Here is a 17,757-nt window from a genome sequence, read left to right as displayed (position 1 = left end):
TGACTTCAATTCAGTACCATCCTGGTCTTGAAACAGTGGTTTTGAAAGCTGTGCCCGCAATACCAGAGCATTGTGCCTTTAGCAATATGACACCCAACCAAGCAAGGGTGCCTAAACTATAATAGGCTTATGCAAAGTTAAACAGCAACAAATAAATAACAGCTGCTGCTTATTACAACCTGTCAAATACACTGTAGACGTCACAGGGGACTTAATTTGTTCCAAGTTCTTTGAATCACAAAAGACAAGATTTACAAAAGCGCTGCGGCGAACGCAGTCAGTTAAAACGGGGCCCAGCGAAGCACAGAAAACACACCTGCCAGCGTCTTCACGTTAACACTGGCAGGCTGGCAGCAAATGCCTCCGTTGATCGAGGAAAGTGGCGACTGTCCGACTGGCGCGCCGAAACGCAGAGCTGGGTCGAGCGTGAACGCGGCGTCGCAAACAAATCCAATTCGCGTCAGATTTCTGAGTTGTAGTAATTACAGAGCACGTAGTTGCTGGAAATGATCTTTCTGGAGAAACGCATTTCTTAAATCATCGTGCTGTTTAGAAGCACGAAGAAAGAGCGAGGCTACACTGGGCTCACAACGTCACGCAGGAACCCACACGCGCTTATTCAGAGAGATGCAAACGCGTGGGATACAGATGGACCCCCCCCCCCCCCCCCACCAAAATCTGATCATCTCAGCAACTTATGTTGGTGATGTTAATACCAAGATTCATGACAATTGTATAAGTGGTTCTCCAGCCAAAACTATTGAGCTATTCCACTTAAAACGCTGCATTAGAACAGCTTGTAATATCTTTAGTGGATTCCAAAGTCCCTGAACAACAGTCTTTCAAGAAATACCCAGCGCAGTTTGATCAAAGAAACATCACACAGCCCATCTGACCTGACGTATTCTCAGTTTCTAGACATGTTCTTGAAGATAATTCTGCCCTTGGAGGCCTATTTGCAAATGGTTTCTTATCAAACTAATGGACTCTGTACAATGTTAAACTCCAGCGTAGCCTTAGGCACCAGCAATTAAGATCTAAGAGCTTCTTGTTTCATCTTAAACCTAACCCCACTGTGCAAATCGAGGCATTTCTCATCTGAAGTTGTTTTTTCATTTTGTTTTTTTTTAAACTTCTTTGCATAGGCTAGATATCATTTCTCCACCACGGCTTTCGATGCAAAATTAAAACTGACGATAACATAAAAAAAAGAAATTGGATAATCTGATAAAATGAGTTCAAGAGCCTTCGGCTTTCTCTGCTCCACCATCACAGAGGGAGGCTGCTCAGAGAGTATAAGAGCTTCCTTTTCTCTTTCACTGCTCCGCCAGCGCAGAGGGAGGCTGTTCAGAGAGTATAAGAGCCTCCCTTTCTCTTTCTCTGCTCTGCCAGTGCAGAGGGAGGCTGTTCAGAGACCATAAGAGACAAGTGAAGCAGAACTTGATTAGCAGTCTGGCTGTTTTGAAGTTGACAAATAGTTCTTGAATAGAAATATAATAGAGTTATTTGAGTGCACTGGTCTCTCCTTGTGCTTACACTGCAAGACGCCTGTGTCTGGAGGGGCACAGTAATCAACACATTGAAATTCACCGCACGCCGTTTTGCGATGTCAGAAACCAACGTACCTTTTGTTGTAGACTGGAGCGGTTCTACAAAATGAAACGGCGTCTGTGTATTTCTCACTGGACGGCCCAGACTGAACTGCTCCCTCCCTCCCTCCCTCCCTCACCCCTCTAAGAGAAAGGGTGCTCCCTCCAGTCCAGGGCAGGCTTGAGGCATGGAGACTGAACTGCTCCCTCCCTCACCCCTCTAAGAGAAAGGGTGCTCCCTCCAGTCCAGGGCAGGCTTGAGGCATGGAGACTGAACTGCTCCCTCCCTCCCTCCCTCCCTCATCCCCCTAAGAGAGAAGGATGCTCCCTCCAGTCCAGGGCAGGCTTGAGGCATGGAGACTGAACTGCTCCCTCCCTCACCCCCCCCCCCCCCCCCCCCAAGAGAAAGGGTGCTCCCTCCAGTCCAGGGCAGGCTTGAGGCATGGAGACTGAACTGCTCCCTCCCTCCCTTCCTCACCCCCCTAAGAGAGAAGGATGCTCCCTCCAGTCCAGGGCAGGCTTGAGGCATGGAGACTGAACTGCTCCCTCCCTCCCTTCCTCACCCCCCTAAGAGAGAAGGATGCTCCCTCCAGTCCAGGGCAGGCTTGAGGCATGGAGACTGAAACTGCTCCCTCCCTCACCCCCCCCCCCCCCCCCCCCAAGAGAAAGGGTGCTCCCTCCAGTCCAGGGCAGGCTTGAGGCATGGAGACTGAACTGCTCCCTCCCTCCCTTCCTCACCCCCCTAAGAGAGAAGGATGCTCCCTCCAGTCCAGGGCAGGCTTGAGGCATGGAGACTGAACTGCTCCATATAACGATGGGGGTAATGAAATCAAAAACTTCATTCAGAAATACCTTAATTTACTGTAGATGTCAGACGATCAGGTGTATGCTGTTAATCTCACAGTAAAGAATGGAATGAGTGGCGCAAACCACTCTCTAGTTTCCATCCAATGCACTTCATGCAAAAAAAAACAAACAATAAATTATGGAGGAATAACCTGCGTTACAAAACCAGTCCAGGTGAATTATGTCAGACTCCAATTAATACCACCCATCTTTATTTACAGAGCATCTCTCTGAGTCACAGCAGCGCAAGCAAAGACCCAGTATAGATTTGCTTTAAAGCAATGCCCTCTCGCCAAAACGTGAATGCGCACGGTGGATTTTAAGAGCAAGTATGGAGGATCTGAATATTAGAATGCAGTAATAAATAAAACACACTATGGCAAACTGTGTTGGGTGTCTCAGTTAATTGGAAACCCAGTATAGTTTGCAATTATGTAAAATGCATAGCAAGTCATATTTTAAATGACAAAAACTGCCTCATTTCACGTTTATTGTTTACAGCTGACTGCTCGGTTCAGCCTAGGAGAATATATATATATATACTATAGACTCATTAACTGATCGCTTTTCACTGATTTATTTCACGATGGCAGTTGGCACCGAAAGCATCTATTTCACTGATTAGCTAATTCATTAGGCCTGTTTGCAGGGACGTTGATGAATAGTTTCTGCTGTTTGGCACGCGTAGTTTTTGACTTGAATGTCAGTTCTGATTGCTCCTGAGTCGCCATGCTTAACCATTGCCAGACCCTGCTTGGTATATCTTACCACAGCCATTCCAAATGTGTCTCCCCTGGTAAAGGCACGGCCGCGTGGTGTGCAGGGGGGAGTCACACAGTCAGGGGAGCGCAGGGGTCCCAGAGGGTCTCCTCTGGTAAAGGCACGGCCGCGTGGTGTGCAGGGGGGGGAGTCAGACAGTCAGGGGAGCGCAGGGGTCCCTGAGGGTCTCCCCTGGTAAAGACACGGCCGCATGGTGCGCAGGGGAGAGTCACACAGTCAGGGGAGCGCAGGGGTCCCCGAGGGTCTCCCCTGGTAAAGACACGGCCGCGTGGTGCGCAGGGGGGAGTCACACAGTCAGGGGAGCACAAAAATTCAAATAAAAATGAAACATAAGGGCACTGCAACAAGACTGCTGGTTAACCAACCAGTGATGTAATTCTCTGTCGTTTCATTACTGCTGATGGCCAATTTGATTGCAATTTATAACTCCCTGTCTGCTTGTTTGTTTGTTGGGACCGGAGGGTGAATTGATGAAGTGCTAACTTCAGATAAGATCGGGCTTATGTCTTCGTGTGTGATTACGTCACCTAACAACCAATTATACTTGCAACTCCACTACAATATAAAACTTGATAGGAACAGAGAAATGCCTCCATATACAGTGTGTGTGTGTGTGTGTGTGTATGTGTATGTGAGAGAGAGAGATAGAGGGGGAGAGAGACGGATGTCATCAGAAGTCTGCATTGGGGTTTTAAACTGTTGACCACAACTTTGCTGTCAACACTTTGTTCTTAAACATTTGTTAATTTCTTTCTAAACAAAACCCGATTTCTACCCGAATATTTACTCTTTCTTGATTTATATATATTTTTAAAAAATCCACCCGATTTTACCCCATTTTTTTCATTAAACAATTCTACCTGATTTTTTTTTAAAAAAGCATTCACCCGAATTTGGAAAAAAAAAAATTTAACTTGAAAATCAGACGCCCTAAAAATAACTAAACCAGTTCGCAAAAAATAAACCAGCGAGTCTTTTTCAGAATTCCCATGACGGTCCTCCTCATATTAAGTGTCCCCCTCCCCGATTTCTTTCTTTCTGAGGATTTTTTTTTTTTGTAATTCTTACCCATTTCCTATTATGTGTGCTGATTCTGCTATAATTGTTAGTCTTACTAACTAGCAGTAAAAAAAAAAAAAAAAAAAAAAAAAAAAGCTTCTGGGGGGAAAAAAAGGTGGGGACGCATATTAGCGTCGCACAGGCTTCACAGGGCAATGCTTCACCTAAGGGCGCGACACTAATATTCTTCCCCGCAACTGATGGTAAAGAAAGGTAGGAAAATATATATTTTAAAAGGGACTGCATCTCTCCGAAAGGGTAGAATAACATGTATAATGAGCCGTATAAAGCAGTGAGGAATGTGATTTTTGAACATTGACATTAGTGGTGTTCTATGCACGGGATGACATCTGTACACAGGATTAGAGGTGGCGGAATGTTGGCGAATACTTCAGTGTGATTGGTCGATTTCTGACATGTGACCTGTATAGTGCGCTTATGTGAACCAAAACAATGACTATGCGGTTGAATTAAAGAGTTTGCAATGAAGCGTTAATGAAGTATTGAGATCTGTATTGAAGTCCCATTCGCTCCATTCATTCTATGCATTTAAATTACCCAGAAGGTTTTTTTTTTTTTTTTTTTCCCAAAAATTATGATTGAAATGACTTGCTTTACAGTGTATAGCTGGGCATATTTCTTGAGTCAATTCTGTGCTGCAATTACAGCGTGCAATTTGGATGTAAAACTGAATTGAGCAACATCTGGTCCCCTATTATTTAACTGTGCTTCAGTTCAGTTGATGTAATCGAGGGAAAAAGTTGTTGCTGATTAGATTTGTCATGGTTTTCAACAACAAGCCATAACAGCACGGCTGTTTGATTTGAAGTCTATTTGACAGGCAAGCGGGGGAAAAAAAAGCCAGGATGATGCATCGTTTTAAGAAGAAGAAGAAAATAAAATAAAGCCAGACAAAACCTTTTTTGAAATATCAATACCGTATAATTTCTAAGGCGTTTGATATAGTGCTCTGTTCAGAGAGTATAAAAGACTCTCTTTCTCTTTCTCTGCTCCACCAGCGCAGTGGGAGGCTGTTGAGAGATTATAAGAGCCTCCCTTTCTCTGCTCCACCAGCACAGAACAGAGGGAGGCTGTTGAGAGATTATAAGAGCCTCCCTTTCTCTTTCTCTCTCTGCTCCACCAGCACAGAGGGAGGCTGTTGAGAGATTATAAGAGCCTCCCTTTCTCTTTCTCTCTCTGCTCCACCAGCGCAGAGGGAGGCTGTTCAGAGATTACAGACTCTCTCTTTCTCTGCTCCACCAGCACAGAGCAGAGGGAGGCTGTTCACAGAGTATAAGAGCCTCCCTTTCTCTTTCTCTCTTTCTCTACTCCACCAGCGCAGAGGGAGGCTGTTGAGAGATTATAAGAGCCTCCCTTTCTTTTTCTCTCTCTGCTCCACCAGCGCAGAGGGAGGCTGTTCAGAGATTACAGACTCTCTCTTTCTCTGCTCCACCAGCACAGAGCAGAGGGAGGCTGTTCACAGAGTATAAGAGCCTCCCTTTCTCTTTCTCTCTTTCTCTACTCCACCAGCGCAGAGGGAGGCTGTTCAGAGATTATAAGAGCCTCCCTTTCTCTCTCTTTCTCTCTCTGCTCCACCAGCGCAGAGGGAGGCTGTTCAGAGATTATAGACTCTATCTTTCTCCAGCACAGAGCAGAGGGAGGCTGCTCACAGAGTATAAGAGCCTCCCTTTCTCTTTCTATCTTTCTCTGCTCCACCAGCGCAGAGGGAGGCTGTTCAGAGATTATATGAGCCTGAAAATATTTTGCTCGTATTTTATATTTCAAGTTAGAATTTCTTTCAAGTGCTACGAGTAGTATTTCTTTCATTTTGTTTCCAGTATTTATTTATTTAACTCTAAAAGGCTAATTTATTTCATACGACCAGTCGGCTTTAAGGCTTATGTACCTCGGGGTTTGACGAACAGCCTGTTTTTTTTTTCAAGAAAAACTTATTTGGATAAACGTCACTTTAAGTCTCAACATGTCTGTAAATATAGATAAAGAAAGCTTAAAACACACACAGTCTCGCGGCCAGTTTTTGAAAGCTGCTCGTGACGTTCTGGGCGTTCGGTTTCCAACCGTCAAACCAGTCCGCGCTTTTTAATACAGAACAAAAATGAAACCAGACGTAAACACTTACCACCTTCCTGCAGTTACAGTTCAACTTCAATATTCAGTGAGGTAAGTATTTTTTTTTATTATTCGTTAATTTAGTTATTTATTTGACAGATTCCGTGTTTCACGTCGAAGTGCTCATGAGTGAAGGAAAGCTAACAAAATGAGAGTCTGTTTAGAGAATCATAAACCAATTAGAAAACGTTTTAATACCATCAGCCAATCAGCTTCCAGCTCTAGCGGTCTTCTATCGTAGTTTCAGACGGTTTAAAATGGATCCGCGGCGGTACACCTCCGTTCAAATCTGGTACGTTATGCTCTTTTGGGTCCTTTACATCTTTTTAAATTGAATTTATCATATTTTCTAGTCTTTTACATCGTTTGTACTCTAATGTATCATGTTTTTCCACCATTAAGAAAATAGTATGCAGATATTTATGCCATACCTTTGGTCTTGTACATTTCTTCACTAGTGCAACTCTGCGGTGGACTTCTCATTTTGTCTTGTCCGTCGTGAATTTCTTTTTCTTTTTAGAGAAATTGAAATAGTTTATGAGTTATTTAAAGAATAATGACCCACACACAAACCGGTAAAAAATAACATTTGAATTTTAATATGGAACAAAAAAAAAAAGAGATCGAACAAACACAGGCTTTTTTTTTTCTTCACAATGGGATCAAACACACAGAATCACAAATATAATCAGATTCAAGAGACAGGACCTTCGTAAGGTTTTTTAAACGATAAACGACAACGTATCGCCCGTTCACTTTCCCTAAATTTAAGGCCAATTAAATATTAAATATACATTACTGATGTTAAAAAGTACAAACCCAAACTATAAGCATAATTCATTATCTTAACCTCTTATGTGTATGTATTTTTTATTAGTAGCCAATAAAATGTTTATACTTTAACATAAAAACATCACTATTTTAGTTTCAGAATCAGAATCTATTCATTGTTAAAACTTGCTATAAATGGTATAGAATCCATAACGGACCCCTAAATTAAAAAAGCAATGTTCATTACAGTATTTGAATACTTGTTCCATCACCAATAATTGATAGACAGATAGATTGATTGAACGTGGCAATTGTCCTGGCCCTTGAATCACACATTGCTTTAAAATAATAATAATAATAAATAAAAATAAAAATATATACAAAAGAAGATCAACACTTACACAAATGTTATAGAAGGGAGAAACACAGCAATTATGAAACAGAAACACTGAGAGAGACGCACACACACACAGAGACATGTGCAAGCTTTCAGCACATACTAAAAGACATTTCGCATAACACATGTATCAGTAACTGCTGTCTGCAACTTTATACAGCAACCAGCATGCAAACATTTTAAATGGTCTCCTTTATATTTTTTATTATCCTTTTTAAAAAAAAAAAGATTTTAAATATTAATATTATACTGTACGTGAATAAATAAATAATAAAAACACTTTTATTTTTTCTTACCCGCCCATTTATTTTTGTGTACATACATACATACATACAATACAGTATTCGGAAATAATAAGGGTTTGTTAACGAATCAGAGCTCAGAATTGAGTCCCTTAATATTAATATCATACTTCAAATTTTTGTAGGTTAACACATGACACACACACACAGGCTGGGGGATGTATTTCATTTTTCTGAAGGAAAAGTTCAAAGGTTCCAGAGATCATTTACATAATTCATTTTTGTACAGCTTCCCCCTCCCCAAATACATCCCATGAATAATACAACTGTCACAGTGCTGTATGAAAATGACAACCAGCTCATTTCCTTAGACACCATTCCCATTTGCACCAGAGGTTATTATAAAATCTATAGTGTTAGTCTGGACACAAAATAAAAACCTAACGAAACTGACGGGTAACCTTCAGCAAATTGATCAATTCTGCCTTGTTTTTTTTTTTTTTTTTTTTTTAAAGAATAAATTCTTGCTCTAATATTTATAAGCAATGAAGCAATAATAACAGAAACAGAGAATCATACAGAACACATTATAGGAAATTCAATATCTGGAAAATATAGATGATCTACCCCAATGAACACACTAACACTTCTTATAGGGGTCACATATACTATAGCCCCCCCTGGTGGCTGCCCACAACTGACTTTATCTCCTTGCATATATATATATATATATATAGAGAGAGAGAGAGAGAGAGAGAGAGAGAGAGAGAGAGAGATCGAGATATATATATATAGATAGATAGATATAGATGTATTTTTATTTACTTGTTCTGTACAGTATGTCCTAACATTTCACAAGAGACGCTGCTCAAAACATGCACAATGCACTATTATAGATCAGGTAGGGGGCAACCAGTAGGAGTGGGGTATGGTATTATGGGGGCTGTTCTTGATCTTGGTGCTGTGGTTTTTTTACAGGGTCTTTTTTTTCCCCCTCGCAGGATCTTTACAAAGTCAGTTAGCAGTCCGCTGTTTTGCATAGCCTCCCTTTCACCACACAGATTTCTTTGTGACCTTTGTGGGGGGATTTTGGAGAGGGGCTTCCCAGGTTTGTAGCTTGAGAACCTCGGTGTCCCAATTGGGAAATTGAACTCGGGTTCCCAGAGGCACACATTGAAAGGACAAGGGTCTGGTCGGGTGGGAGATTACAAAAAAAAAGAAATATTTACAAGGGCAGTTGTTTCACGTTGAATTGAATTACCACCGGGGGCGTAATTGCAGGACGTGAACTGTGTCTATTGCCATGTTCTTATTTTCCATGTGCAAATACAAAGCAGACCCACTGCATTTGGTTAATTATAAGTCCTAAATCAAATCAAGCAGACTAATGCACAGGCTCCCTACGTAGACAGAAGCTACACTGATATATTATTATTATTATTATTATTATTATTATTATTATTATTATTATTTATTTCTTAGCCGACGCCCTTATCCAAGGCGACTTACAATTGTTACAAGATATCACATTATTTTCACATACAATTACCCATTTATACAGTTGGGTTTTTACTGGAGCAATCTAGGTAAAGTACCTTGCTCAAGGGTACAGCAGGAGTGTCCCCCACCTGGGATTGAACCCACGACCCTCCGGTCAAGAGTCCAGAGCCCTAACCACTACTCCACACTGCTGCCCTATTATAAAATCAATGCTCTATTTTTGCGTCAACCGTAATACAATACACCGCCCTGCATGTTTCAATAGCACGCTGTAATAGAATTCAGTGACAATGCATATTTCAACAGAATTTTTTTTTTTTCTTTAACCTGCTGTTGAGCAGATATATTTTTTTCAATTGCCTTTTGCTGTAAGTGTAATTTGAAAATAAATTAAAGTGCAAAGACACTTGTACAATGAATGAAGCATCTGCAGCATTGCAACTGGAGATTCAATCTTTAGCTGTAATGGGTTGCAATAGGGTCTGTTTACTGCAGGAAAAAAAAGATAATCTGTTTCTTAATTTGGAATCACATTACAGCTGCCCAAGATATACACAAGGCAGGCTAGTAAGATGCAAGCTGTCAAGGACATAAATACCACAATAGAAATGTCAGGATCATGATGTGTTAGGTTGCCATTTTCTTTAACCAAACCAAACAGCTTTGAATGAATGTTTGACACGCTGCGGGTAAAATGCAAAACATAAAACAGAAACGAATCTACCGGTCGAGAGAGGCTTGTAACAAACGCCCGTGCATTTGAGCTTCATCAAAATAGGACGCGTTGTTGCCACAGTTCTTAAGAAAGTCTGACATGGCTAATATAACTCCATGGTATTTTACAAACCATTTCCCATGGGATCTAGTCCAATCCTAAATGGGAACATGATGAGAAGAGCTAATTCAGTTGAATTATAGACAGTCTCACAACTAGACGAGTGAGTTAATGTTCATACACTCCCCTTTCGCCTGGAGAGGGCTGAGTTTGAGCTGGCTTAGATTACAAGTGAAATCCTAAGGGTGCTTCCTCCAGTCCAGGGCAGACAGTTAATATGGGAGAGCTGTGCGGTTTTATGCAAGCAGCGATCCATTAGTAGTGCAGGTTAAACGGTGCAATAAAAAAATGACAGAAAAATTAAACCACAGACTTGACATCCCAGAGGAAATCAGCATATGATTTTGTTTTATGTCTCTTTTTTAGCGAAATGTTAAAGACCTTGACAGCATAACATTAGCGATCTCAATTTAGGAATGTGGATGATGAGAGCAGGTCTAGTTTACAGCATTAAGTTTAGTTCTCTGACACCCGGTTCTATTCAAGCGAAATAATTAAGCATAATAGCATAGCTCTAGCCGAACGCAGGCATATTTGTCCAGTCAGTGCAACAGTAATTGGTTGCAATTAGTTTACACACATTCGCACAAACGTATCCACAGATCGCTTCACGGAATATAACCAAACTGTGAATCCAGTAGAAAGGTGCTGAATGCCGTGGTATGATCAACAGCTTCATAGAAATGCATTTTACAACATACATCCAATTTCCTGGATTCAATGTGGTGACTGGGCATTCAAATGCATGAAGCTTGAATGAATGTTCAGTGAATGCCTTCAGAGTGGGATTAATCAAAGCGGGACCTGCAAGAATCTATCTGGAACTGAAATGGGTTTTTGATAGATGCCATAAGTAATTCTAATTCGCACATTGTGTATGTATCGTACTGTCACCCGCAGCGGATTACTCTGTACAGTGTTTCTTATCTGTAGCTCCTGAAATGAAAACAATATACCTCATTGCACTTGAGACGGTACGGAGAACTAGGCTGATCCCACGACATAATTGCGTGTTAAAATAATCAAATCTCTTCAGCCTGGAAAAAGTGTGGATTCGATCACATTTTTTAAAAATCCTCAATGGTTTGTTAACCTAAGTGACTATTTCATATTTAGGACAGAGAATAGGGCACCACTGCATGCACTGTATGGAAGCAGAGGACAAGTTTAGAAACAGAAGGTAGAAAAAAAACTTTTTTTTTAAGAGTTAAACATTCTTGGAATACCCTAGTAAGTGGATAAGTAACATCTAAAACACTATGAAATAATAAAAAAAAAGAAATAAAAAGAAAATATTGATTCTGTCTTTTTAATCTCCCTTAGAGGTTTAAAGTGAGTTTAGGAGGCTGGGTGGTTCCAGCAGTTAGAGAAAGAGGTCTTGTTACTAGGAGGTTCAAATACCGGCTCAGCTACTGACTCACTGTGTGTGTGGGACCCTGAGCAAGTCAATGAACCTCCTTGTGCTCCGTCCTTCGGATGAGACGTAAAACAAACAAGCTCCTATTGGAAGTGACTGCAGCAGCAGCAGCAGCAGCAGTTGATGATGTAGCAGAGTTCACCTACTTAGTCTCTAAGTCTCTTTGGATAAAAGCGTCCGCTAAACGACTAATTCCTAATAAAGAAGGGGTGTGCCTCGATGGGTCGTACGGCCTCTTGTCGCTCCCAGTTTTTTTCCTGTTCTTTTTCCTTCCCTGTTGTGTGGTTTTTGTTTGATTATTTTATGCTGGTTTTTATACAGCCTCAGCTGGCCGCGTTCAGCAGGCTTGCCGTTGTCATTCTCTGGAGTGCTGCATTATGTGGTCTAATATGTCGACCAGCCAGGGATTATTGTACAACAAGGCTTAACAATAACCAAAGAGCGCGTTGTCTTTCACTTATTGGATTTCCGCTGTGTGGCTGGAAGCCAAAAGTGCCATCTAATTTGAAAAATCCAGACACTCTGCAAAGTGTGTTTTCATGTAAAATCTGGAATGGAGATTAATATACACTGTCTGGCCACCTTATTAGGACCTGTATCAAATTCTCCACAAGGCACTGCTGGGATGATAATGTGGATTGGCTAATACTTTAGTTGTACACCGATATCAGCTTGTTCACTTCTTTCAATTAAAAATAACACACACATACACATACAGACAGTCACGCACGCACACACACACACGCACACAACGTTTGCATTCCTATATTTGTGGGGACTTCTCATTGACTCTCACTATATTTTTATTTACTGTTTCTAACTACAGTCAGACAAAACTCCACACGGGGTAAAAGTCGACAACAAACTAAATATTTTGGCCCTTTTAATTTTATTTTTTGAAGGCATGTGGGGACATTTTCTCAAATTATCTCCGGCACATTGATAGTAGTACCTGCCCCCCCACACACACACGCACACTGAATTCTGATAAAAAGCTTCATGGTTAAAAAGTTACTCATCAGTCAGTACTTTTGCACCTTTTCTCTGGATACTCAAGTTGCTCATCCGGAAATTCTATGTTTAGAATGTGTTTTACGTTGCTCTTGGCTGTCTGTGTGTTGGGGCTGCCAAGCGTTTAAAAAGCTTTTAAAAGGTTCAGTTTAACGTCAGAACTGACTCTGATTATAGGTTATATTGTAGTCTGCTAACCATCTCACAGTGCTAAAAGCACCATCATAGAATATTCTGTGCAGTGTCTCTTGAGCTTGCTTTGACACAGAGTACAATTATTCCTGGTATACATAGACTGCTCCTGTCTCCTAGCAGCAAGACGCAATGACTAAAAATATACCTATCTATCTATCTTTCTGTAAAGGATTTGTACATATATTTAGAAGCTTAGTAACTACCTATGAAAATTAGCTTTTAGCTAAATTTGGATACAATGCATCATATGACATGTTAAATAAAATAAATAAATAAATAAAAAATAAAATAGGGCTGTATCTCAAATCACCAATTCATTTGTTCTGGAAATGTATAAAAGCTGTATCTCAAATCAGCTCAGTGACTAACCGTTATGCTGCATTACTGGTAAAATCTGCAGAGAAATCTTAAACCAGGGAATTAGACTAAATCAAGCTGACAAATGGATTGACTGTTGCCTTCGTTGTTATGTAGACGAATGTTGCGCCGATGAAGCTTCTGTGCTTTCTTCTAAGCTTCCCTTTCTAATTGATTATAACTGATCTCACCTGTTAAAAGCACATACAGCCAGGGGGCTGCAGGGTCACCTCCTGACTGTGTGAAGTCAGGCATTCTTCCCAGGGGATTCTGGAAGGAACGTCGCGTTGGGTTAGGGAAGCAAAACCGGCAGGGACTGTCTCTCCTTGTCGCGCAACAGAAAACTGTACTGGCCAGGTGCCCAGCGAGCTCAGAGGGGACACCTGCAGGGCTTGACCTCCAGAGACTGGTAGCTCGCTGACCTCCGCTCTGGAGTTCCTGGGTGTGGAAGAGGAAGCTGGCTCGGTCGCGGGATCGGAGGACGCCCGCTGAACCTTCCGGTCTCCTGAGCTGTGTGGGTATTCGCTGCGGTGAGGGGGACAAATAAATCGGACATTCTAAATTGGGGTGAAAAGCAGAGGTAAAATAATTGGGCACTCCATTAAAAAAAAGAAATTATTATATACAAGTGTTGCCTTGAATGTGCACTATGCTTGTCTATTCCGGAGTAAATTAACAAAATACACACCTTATACAGAAGATACGTACTAGTCAAGGATGGTAGCGAACGAAAAACCAAGACAGAGAGAGATGTTCTTTCCATTGAGTGAGAGTAAATGTTAAGAATTGCCTCTGCTTGACAGATTGCAATGAGAAGAGATGTGCAGCAAGTCTATGTACAGCCTGCATAACGGAGATGATTAATCACTGCAGCCTAGCGTGCCAGAAGAGAAAGAAGACAGGTTTGGAGTCTTCTGACATATAGTCGGAAGAAAGTAGATTCAGCTGTTTAAAGCAAGCTGAGAAGTTCTGAAACTTTAAAAAAACAGGGACTGACAGATCGTATAATCTACGGGGGTGATCTGAAAATAAATACAGATTTAAACTGATAATAGCTATATTTGTTTATTTATATACATGTTTTTTTTTGGTCTATTTTATCCCCAGTCTTTCTACCCAATATGTGATCCACTTGCCAATCTGTCAGTCGCCTCTTAACCAAACTAATCCGTGGATGTAACTCAGTTTTTCTCCCCAAACCCCAAAAGCCAATGCAGCACCTCCTTTCCCTGCCAAGAACCACAGCTCGGCGCAGACAGGATTCAAACCACACTTGCATGACTCACCTTGCACTCCAGTGCTTTACTGGGGACCCCTGTATATACTATATATAATGCAGATGGGAAATGCAGAGAGTGTCCATTATGGCAAACCACTATTAGCATCTGCGAGCCAATTGAATCATCCCAGAGATAAAGGGAGGGGAGAGATGCAAAAGCAGCTCCTATTGGCTGCCTTCCCGTGGTTACCATGGCAATTTGGAATGGTATTGGTGCCAGAGGGGCTGCACTGTTGGTCCCAACAGTTCCCGGTTCGACATCTTAAATCCGTGTCAGTCCTGCAATACCCTAAGATTCGTTCTTTCAATCCCGTGGTCTGAAAACCTCGGTCTGCAGCTCTGTAGAGAAGGGAAAATCGGGGGCAGGCAGCAGAGGCTTGCAGAAAGTCCTAGTGCCAGCTTTTGCAGATTTAAAAAGAAGAAGCAGGACAGAAAATCAAACCGCCCACACACTACTTTATACAGTATCCCTTACCGCGGATTGAACATGCTTTGAGTTGACAGAGCAGAATGCAGCAGAAAAACAGGGCTGGCATATATATATAGAGAAGGAAGAAGCTGCTCAAACTGAGAAAGATTATGTGTCTTACAAGAAGAGACGACCTACACACAGCACATAAGCATTACTATTATTATTATTATTATTATTATTATTATTATTATTATTATTATTAATAACTAGTCGTTGAGCAGATGCTTTTATCGAAAGCGACGTACAGAGACTAGGAGGTGAATCATCAGCTGCTGCTGCAGAGTCACTTCCAATAGCTTATTATAAAATCCCCAAGTCTATTCCGTGCACAGGATCTGTACAAGGATACGCATTTTGGCAACTATGATTGGTTGATTTCTTACATTTAGAATTGGTATTTAAAAAAAAAAAAATCAAGGGATGTGTCCAGGAAATAATGGTGGATCCCAATTGGTTAGACCCATACCCCGCCCCTTTGCCCTTCACCAATGACCATTAACAGAAGACAACAAGTGGTGCCACTTCTTGCAGACTCTATTTGGAACCTTGGACTGTGTCAGCAATGCATTCCTCACCATTCAGCCTTACATGTCCCCACACCTTAGCGCACAGAACCACGACCTGCCTTGTGTTTTGCCTAGATTTTCACAGGACAGAGATAGAAGCAGCACAAGATACTGTAGAGATCTCGAGTCACACAAATGGATACCATGAACGTGCAAGTCAACAAAAGTTTGAAATCTAGGGCGTAGCTTTAAAACGTCCTTTAGATTTGATCGTGGACAGCCAAATGATCACAGTTTGGAACAAGAAGAGAAAGTATCTTCACTCCACAAAGGTATCATCTGGCACAGCATTGTATCTAGTTGTTACTTTGTACAACAGACTTGCCCGTTGGACATAGCAGCAATCCTTCTCCATGGTGGACGAACAAACGAACAAATGAATGAAAAATGTGCATACATATTCCCAGCTTTTTCATGTTTTTTTTCCCATGGAATCCAAACTATAAATAAATACCGAACAACTTGTCGTCTTCTCTCCCAGAAGGAAAAAAGCTAAAAAAAAAATTTTTCAAACAACAAAAAGAAAAAGGTCCTCTCTTGGAGGGAGAAGAGGGAAAAATAATCCATTTTTTTTGTTAAGTCATCCAGGATTTTCACAGACAAACAACAAAGTTATCCAGTCCGTCCCTGCTCTGTCATGGGTTTGACATAAAGACAAAAACACACCTACAGCAAAAATCAAGAAGAACGACTTGGCTGTTCCTTGTTCAGTCTATGACCTTTAGTTCGCCACCATTGAGTGTGTGTGTGTTTTTGTGTGTGGTCAACCCAAGCCATGGTCAACAAGATGGTCAATGATTTTTGTCCATGGACTCACCAGAGGTGGAGATGGTCAAAACGAACAGGAAACAGGCAGAAGGGAAAAACAACGGGAGAAGTTGATTAGAATCCAGGGATGTGACAGTAAGCCTCCAGAGAAGACAGCAGGATGTACATGAACCACAGGCAGATAAAGAACATGGTGGTCAGGACCTTGGCAGTCCTGGGCCCACCCAGCTCGCCGTTGATAGGGGCCCTCCTTCGGTACATGAGGATCGCCACACTGAAGAAGGCAAAGATGGTGAAGACGGTGACGGAGAAGGCCAGGCTGCCCGGGTTCACCCTGAAGGGTTGCCCGTTGCTCTTCCAGTAGATGGCGGCGATAGTCCAGGCCACTCCGATTCCCAGGAACACGTTGACTGCATTGCTGCCCGTCACGTTGCCGATGGACGCGTCCGCGTATTGGTCCTGGATTGCGGCTACTTTGCTGGCGAACGTATCTGCAAAGGAGGGAAGAAAGTGTGTCACAAAAATATAAAACAGTACTGCGGTTTCTTCCATCAAGGAGGACGGGTGAGTCATTTACAGCTAACCTCATGATTGAAATAACCAGACAAAAAGCTAAATTCAGATTTTTTTTCTTAGACCGCGCTGCTGCATCTGCATAGCAATGCAATTTTGGAAACAGTGTGTGTCCCAGTCATTCTGTCTTTGGATTTGAATGAATGCAAAAATCCAACAAGCCTGATTCCTGTAAAACAAAAATCACTCGGCAGCCCTGAAAAGGATAAGTTAGATCTCTCAGCACTTTTATAAAAGATGTCATTGTTTGTTTGTTTTTCTGTAACACTACGTAGATGCAATGGCCAAAATAAGTTGGCCCAATGGCCTCTCGGTTTGTGGTCTTATTAGAGAGATTAATTTAGCATTGAGATGGCTGTGACTGCAGATGGTGGCCTTAATACTGAATACAGGGGTGACATAAATAGAGGGCAAGCAGTATTTGGAAATCCATAGGGCTGTATTAAATTGTAGGTTGTTCTAACTAAAGACTTCAATAGCTACAGAGTTGGCCCTAATTGTGAAGTTGTCTTTTTACTGGCCCTAAAGCGAGGTTTTAACAAATTGGAAGTAATAATATAAAAAGCACATCTGTAGTACATAAACCCTGAAAGCCTTTCTGTCTTCTTAACGGCTGTCGTTTGTTTAATAGAATTGATTCTTTGGAGCGCTTGACAAGTTTTTTTTTCAGTTGCTGCCTCTGCGATTAATTACAGAACAGTCACACTCTGCCTAAACTAGTAAACATCAAACTCAGACCCAGGGGTGAAACACGCTTTGTTACTTTGAAACTGGCAGCGTCCCACAACCTGTAGCAACGATGCACTAGAAACAGAAGGGAAGGGGCCGAAGAAATGAAAGTGCAAACCTTTTACTTTTACTCATGAGGTCATCAAAATGTAAGTAACTGTTCAAGGAATGTTTTGTGAAGGACTGTTTTTTTTTTAAACTATAAATCCTGTTTTGATCAATCAAATCAGTCTTTGTCAAT

At 41.5% G+C, this 17,757-nt stretch overlaps 1 protein-coding gene across 1 annotated transcript in view; it reads right to left on the bottom strand.

Annotated features, from left to right (window-relative positions):
* Positions 1-8,300: 8,300 nt before the first annotated feature.
* LOC117398516 (sodium/calcium exchanger 1) overlaps positions 8,301-17,757 on the bottom strand; it is a 52,704-nt gene continuing 43,247 nt past the window's right edge. Inside the window, exon 8 of the mRNA XM_059012191.1 lies at positions 8,301-16,705. Within this exon, the coding sequence (XP_058868174.1) occupies positions 16,329-16,705 (377 nt within the window). The 3' untranslated portion in view covers positions 8,301-16,328. The remainder of the gene's footprint in view (positions 16,706-17,757) is intronic.

The sequence above is a fragment of the Acipenser ruthenus genome, chromosome 43 (genome assembly GCF_902713425.1).
Source record: "Acipenser ruthenus chromosome 43, fAciRut3.2 maternal haplotype, whole genome shotgun sequence".
In the NCBI taxonomy this organism is placed as follows: domain Eukaryota; kingdom Metazoa; phylum Chordata; class Actinopteri; order Acipenseriformes; family Acipenseridae; genus Acipenser; species Acipenser ruthenus.
The sequence above is the reverse complement of the archived record's forward strand: the minus strand, read 5'-3'. Positions and strand labels throughout refer to the sequence as shown.